The sequence below is a fragment of the Otolemur garnettii genome, unplaced genomic scaffold (genome assembly GCF_000181295.1).
Source record: "Otolemur garnettii isolate 467f Iridium unplaced genomic scaffold, OtoGar3 scaffold00008, whole genome shotgun sequence".
Taxonomy (NCBI): domain Eukaryota; kingdom Metazoa; phylum Chordata; class Mammalia; order Primates; family Galagidae; genus Otolemur; species Otolemur garnettii.
In genome coordinates, this window is record NW_003852403.1 from 16,058,802 (window position 1) to 16,065,543 (window position 6,742).

A 6,742-nucleotide genomic window follows, 5' to 3' on the forward strand; every position below is an offset into this window, starting at 1 on the left:
GTAACGTCACAGCTCACAGCAACCTCCAGCTCGTGGGCTTAGGTGATTCTCTTGCCTCAGCCTCCCGAGTAGCTGGGACTACAGGCACCTGCCACAACGCCTGGCTATTTTTTTGTTGCAGTTTGGCCAGGGTCAGGCTCAAACCCACCACCTTTGGTATATGGGGCCGGTGCCCTACTCACTAAGCCACAGGCGTCACCCACCTTATCATTTATTGACTGGTGATGGGAGAGAATTAAAATACAAGTTCCAAGTTAAACCATTAAAATCAACTAAGATGGGTTTTTCCCCTAAAGAAACAGGTGAGCAAACAGAGTCCTCTGGTTTTCATTCCTGATTCTTTCAACTTGGGAAAATCTTATCTCCTCTGGGTGGGCCTCCAGTGCCTGTTTCTAAATGGGGAATAAAATCGCTTGCCTTCTGTCTGCAGCACACACAGGCAGGCAGCACAATGCCCTGGGGAGGAAGCTTTGCTGGGAAGCGCAGAATATACTTCCTGTCCTGACAACCTGCCTACGTTTTTGAAAGATCAAATGAAAACATATACACACATACACATATGTATACACACAAATACACTGTGTATAAAACATTTACACTGTAATCTCAATTATATATATAATTGATATCTGATATGACACCAATGAAGTGTTTCGAGATGCCCAGACACAACAAACCATTAAAAAGAAGGCAAAATCACATTTTTGTTACTATCCACTTCACTCCACCTTACAAAGTTTCTAAATATAGTATCCCCATCTGTACTGTTTACCAGAAATCAATGTTATTTCCAGAAATAAATATGTATCATGCAGTAAAATTTTTACCTATTTTTCTTTAAGAACAGATACGATAAACACAACCCAGTGTACATAAAGTGGCTTCATAACCTCTTGCTGTTAAGGTTTATTAGGCCAGATAGCAGTGGGCACCTGTCCTGCTACCCCAACCAGACTAATGTTCACCACATCCCCAGAACTGGGGGTGGGGAGCAGCTTCCTAAAGTACTTAGGGGACTAACACGTGGAGCTTGGCTTATACCAGTTCCTAAACTAGTGATTTCCTATCCAAGGTCTGACCACACTCTACTGCATGTCCATGTCCTCATAGAAGTCTACACTTTGCACATGTCATAACAGTAAATAATTATGCTCCATGAGAATAAGGACCAATTGTGCATAGTTTGTGGATGTTGCCCCAGCCTAGCACAGTACTACTGTGCACAAAATAAAGGACTCAAGGACAGCACCTGTAGCTCAAAGGAATAGGGCGCTGGCCCCATATGCCGGAGGTGGCGGGTTCAAACCCGGCCCCTGCAAAAAACTTCAAGAAAAATTTAAAAAAAAAAATAAAGGACTCAAGCTTTTTATTGTTTTGAGACAGAGTCTTACTTTGTCGCCCTCGGTACAGTGCTGTAGTGTCACAGCTCAGAGCAACGCCCACCTCTTGGGCTTAGGCGATTCTCTTGCCTCAGCCTCCTGAGTAGCTGGGATTACAGCTACTACCTGCCACAACACCCAGCTATTTTTTTCTTTTTTTTTTTTGTGGCAGTTTGGCCAGGGTCAAGTTTGAACCCGCCACCCTCGGTATATGGGGCTAGCACCCTACTCGCTGAGCCACAGGTGCCGTCCAGGACTCAAGCATCTTTTAAAGAAATGATTGAGTTATGGTGATCGGATTTGATTCTAAGGGCCCTCAATCAATGACCAGGTGCCAGCAGTCTGGCCATAACTGATTCCTGGATGCAGAAGTTTATGACTACCTCTTTATCCAACATCTCCCGCAGGCCTCCACTGGCTAATTCTATCCATCTGTGCCAGGACTCCCTGATGGCAGATGCACACACAGACAGTCCCAGTCACGCAGATCAGTCTTTTTAGGAGAAAGCTGCCCATGCCTTCTCCAGAGAACAGCAGAAGCGTGGGAGGAGCGTGCAATGAGGCCAGATGTGGAAGCACCTCGCAGCCACCCCACCCATCCAGTTTATTCCTACAAAACATTATACCAAATTATCCAACCAGATGAAGTGACTCTTGGGGAGAAAACTGAGTAACACCTAAAGTAGAGGGGACAGAGATTGTGAAATGAAGATTCCAAGGAGCACATTGAATATCTGTACAACACCAGAATCACCTTGAAACACTTTCCGTAATTTTCTAACTCTCACCTCTCTCACCTCTGAATAATAAGGAACTCATGCATTTTTGCCTGGGGGAGGGAAGGTTAATGCTTGCTCTTGCCACTAGGACACTGGGGCCCTGAGGAAAGATGACACCACCACCCCCCCATCCCCACCATAGCCCTGTTTTTCTGAGCCAAGCAATCAAGGACTCCTGAGTTTGGCCATTGGACAAATCACACCTGTCTACCTACTAATGGAAATTACTTAGGGTTACAGGACTCCCACTCAGAGAAAATCCACTGGCATTTGTGCGCCATTCTGACAAGCCTGAAGGAAAAGAAAGAAAGCCCAGTCTTTCTTGGGAGGCCAAGTTCTGAACTTTCTGGACCCATCTTCCTTTGTTAAAGAAACAGAGCACTGAGCAATCCTTCAGCCTCCACCAGGCTCCTATTGGTGAAACTGAGTGGAAGAAGATGGCAAAATGAGAGGAGTGTTAAAAGTTACTTAGAGGTCAAAGAACCCAGCCTCAAGCTGCAGAACTAGCAGATGTCTGGGATTCTGATGAATGGAATCCTTCACAAGCATACACATGTGTCTTTTTCCTCCTAAAAGCACTAGAAGAGTGAAAGGAAAATATGTGTTTTGTGCTTAGCTCAGCCTAATACCAGGACACCCTTTTCACAGCCAATATTATGCAGGTGCAGACTGGAAAATGGGACTCCAAGCTGGGAAGTCCAACACTTGAACTCAGGCTGTATTATTTTATAAGGTTGAATTACTGATATGCCTCTTAGGCAAGGAGGAAAGAAATTACACTCTTTCATGATCACTTTTCAAAACATCCCTACATTCTCTCCTCCTACCTCTGGGCCTAAGAGCAAGAAGATGGATGAAGGATGCCAGGTCCATCTCCAGAGCCCCAGAGGCTGCAGAGGGCAGGAGGGCTGAATCATCATGGCCGCCTACACTGGGTAAGAGGGAGGAGCGTCCTCACTGGGTCCTCATCAGGTGGCAGGCAGCAGGGCCCAGCCCACAGGAGGAACAGGGAATCATGCACCCCCACTTAGCCTTCCCATGGTGCGTGGAGGGTGGAAAAGACTAGTTTCTAATAAGTTCTGGGTCCCAAGAGATCAGACATAGTCCCTAGCTTCTGTACACCCAGCGGGGAAGGGGGGAAAGCCGGCCAGGTCACTAGAGCAAGTACCCACTGTATGCCTGTCCTCGGGTAGCCCAGAAAGATTCCTGGGGACCACACTCAAGAATGGCAGCGCCACACAACCCCATGCAGGTTGAGGTCATCCTCTGGCAGGAATCTACCCACTCCCCCCATAAAAAGCAGCATAGGAAGTCCTCAGTGAGATGCAAACGAGTAGTTTGTTTTTAAGAACCTCCTTGACAAATAATATTATCTGCGGGAAGCTTTGGACAAATAATATTATCTACTGGAAGTCAGGCCTCAGACCCCTGACTCCAGCAAGGTTCGGGGTCTAATGGAGGGAAAAGATATCCAACTCACCATCTCAGAATGAGAAGGGATGTAAGTGAATCAGAAGTCACACACTCAGATACCTGCAGGGGCCTAGTAGACAGAATGTGCATTGAAAGACATGAATCAGGCCAACCTTGGTAGTGGAGGGCTCTGGGGCCACTGGACACTGTGTATCTGATAAAACCCACTGAGTGCACCACCCAACTCAGTGGCTGGGCCAAGCTGGGCCTGAAGCCACAGCCAGTGAGCATCCAGCAATCACACAGGTGGTGGTAGGTGTGGATGTTTAAGGTTTACAAGGTCATCCAGGGTACCACCCTGCCCCACCCGCCCAGCAGAATGCTGTCTTGAATACAAAGGATATCTTCTCCAGGAGGGCAGTAAACTCCTCTTGGCTTCAAGAGGCTTGTTCTAGCATGCCCTGCCATGCTGGGATGACTACCTCCCCGCTCCAGTAGGAAGAGCATAGTGATGCACAACACCATTGAAGAAAACTCATGAAATGCATGTGTTGGCATACACAGCTCCCTGAGGCTAGTGGCCAGAAGGAAGCTCCAAGGATGCACCACTGGAGCAACTGTGTGAGTCCCACACTTTGACAACCCAGAGTCATCACTTAAAGCAGTCAAGGATGGTGGCAGATTACCATGCCTCTCTCTCAACTACCTTGCTCCTGGTCCCCACTCAGCGTAGGATGTAGGATAGGTGACTCTCCCCAGGGTCAGTCAGATGCTGGTCTCTCTCAGCATCTCCCTCAGCTGATTTCAGGGAAGAGCTTTGTTCAAGTTCCAGAGTGAAGAGTAGGGAGACTAGGTCCCCACCCTGGCTCTGTCTCTAACTTGCTGGGTGACCTTGATGAGTAACTACCCTCACTAGGCCTGTGTCCTATGGTGCCAGATGACAAAGTCATCTTAGGTGGACAGGAAGAGAACAGAACATCCTGTGGCTTGCAGGATAGAAAATCAAGGCCTGTCACTTCTTCCTCTCACCTGTAGATTGACTTTGTAGGTCCATCCCAGCTAGCCCAAGCAATAACGTCACCACCCTGGGTGGGTGGGTCAGGAGCCTATGTCAGACCTGGCACTGATAAAATGGGCATATTTCCCTACAGTTTGAGCTGTTTCTTAAATATGGTAGAAAGGTTGGCAAAAGGGAGAGATATACCTTTCTGACCCGCCAGTGGACAGTATCTTACACTAGACAGATATTAAAGACAACATCTCAGGGTAGGAAGGTGGGTCCAAGTGCAAAAATGCACATGCCACAAGCATACACGGCAAGGCCTCTATATGACTCAAATGACCATGTCTCTTATTTGAGCTCTTGGGCTAGCTGGAAATTACAGCTTAAGAAGAATAAAAAATTCCATTCAGACGTGCAGCTCCAGACGTGAGGCCTATGAGCAAAGTTTCCGGCGGCCTCCGCGCCCCTCCCCGTTCCGGGAAGCCGGTCGGTCACCCTGTCCTCAGATTAAGGAGCAGCAGCAACAGCTGGGAGAGCCCGGGTGACAGCTTCTCCAGAAGAGCCGACACCCTCCGCCGGGAACCCCAAATATGGGATGCCTGGCCTACAGCCAGCACCCCCGCCTGCCGCTCGTTCACCTCCCCAGCATCTCCGTGATCACACCTCCGCCCACTGCTCTCGGACCCTTCCAAACAGGCCCCACGGACGGGCCAGGCGGCCCCCACCCGGCCACCTCACCGCACGGCCCAGGGCCCTATCTGACATCCATGGCCAGTTTCAAGGACACTGCAGCAAGCAGCCCAGGCTCGAGGGTCTTCTACCCTGCCGGTCCCCCCCCACCCCCCGCCAACAGAGTGAGAAACACTGACAATGCTGGGAAGAACTGAAGGCAAAGCCTTTCCCCGCGCCCTGCAGTCCAACCAGATGCTGGCCTGGGGAAGGCCGGGCGCGGGAGGATGGAGGCGGCTGCGCTGGCGGCGGCGAGCGGATGCCGGAATGCAAGGCTGTGGCCAGGGCGCCGGCAGCGGCGCGGGCGGGGGCTCACCTTTTTGACTTGGTCATCCTTCAGCTCCGTGAAGTAATAGGCCAGGAGCTGCGCGGCGATCATGCTGGCGGTCTGGAGCGCCGGACAGCAGGCGTGGGGCGGGTGGGTCCTCCGCAGCCTGGGCAAGCAGTGGTCCTCCGGCGGCTGCTCCGCAGCTCCTCCTCCTCCTCCGGCGGCTCCTCCCCCTCGGCCCGGGGCGCGGCGGCGGCACGCGCGCTCCCTGTCTCCGCGCTCCCGTCCCGGGGAGGGTGACAGCCACCAGCCTGCCCACCTCCTCCGCGCCCATTGGCTGCCGCGCGCCTCTGCAGCGCCGGGCGGTGGCGTCGGAGCAGGAGGAGGGGGGCGCGGCGGCTGCTGCCTCCAGCGCCGGAAAGGGGGCGGGCGACGCCGCGAAATCCCCTCAGTCCGGCTTCACCCGGCACGTTCCCCACGTACGGAGCCGGCGCGGGACGGGAAGTGCTCTGCGGCGCGCACGGTCACGCGTGGAGGCACCGAACCCGGGTGGGCGGGCGCTGGCGGGGAGGTGAGGGGCGTGGGCTGGAGGCGTCGCCCAGCCCCGCGGACAAGAGTCCCGAGGGCTTGTTCCGGGATGGGGCAGCCTGCGGGGCGAGGAGGTGGGCCCATTCACAGAGATTAGGGCTTGCCGATAGGAGTCCGCCGACGGAGAGGCGCGGGAGGGGGCTTCAAGAAGTGGGCGTGGAAAGCGAGCGGAAGCGGGAGCCGGGAGGCTACGGAGTCCTCGCACGCTGGTCCCCGAACGTGCCCATTCTCACGTGTCCTGAGTCTGAGTGCGGCGCCCCACTTAAGCCCTCACCGCAGCGCATCTCCCTGCCCGGGCCCGGCCGGCCTAACCTCCGGATGGCGAATGTTTATTGTTAAACCCACAGCGACACCCCAGAGCGGCCGCCCGGTAATCACAGGCTCCTGCCGCTCTCCCTGAGGGCGCAAGCCCGTTGGGCGGGACTTGTGCCACAGGCCTCAGCCTGTCCCCATCCTCCGAGCCTCCTCTGGCTCTTTGGTATTCAGGACAATTGGGGCCTGGGTCGCAGTTCAGGCCCCCCTCCCAGACGCTGTCTTTTTCACTTCCCCAAGAGAAGTTAGGAAGGGGTAGGAGGGAAATTCG

At 53.0% G+C, this 6,742-nt stretch overlaps 1 protein-coding gene across 1 annotated transcript in view; it reads right to left on the minus strand.

The window, feature by feature from the left end:
- HK1 (hexokinase 1) overlaps positions 1-5,784 on the minus strand; it is an 80,697-nt gene extending 74,913 nt beyond the window's left edge. Inside the window, exon 1 of the mRNA XM_012801398.2 lies at positions 5,620-5,784. Coding sequence (XP_012656852.1) covers positions 5,620-5,682 — 63 coding nt within the window. The 5' untranslated portion in view covers positions 5,683-5,784. The remainder of the gene's footprint in view (positions 1-5,619) is intronic.
- Between the last annotated feature and the right edge of the window lie 958 nt (positions 5,785-6,742).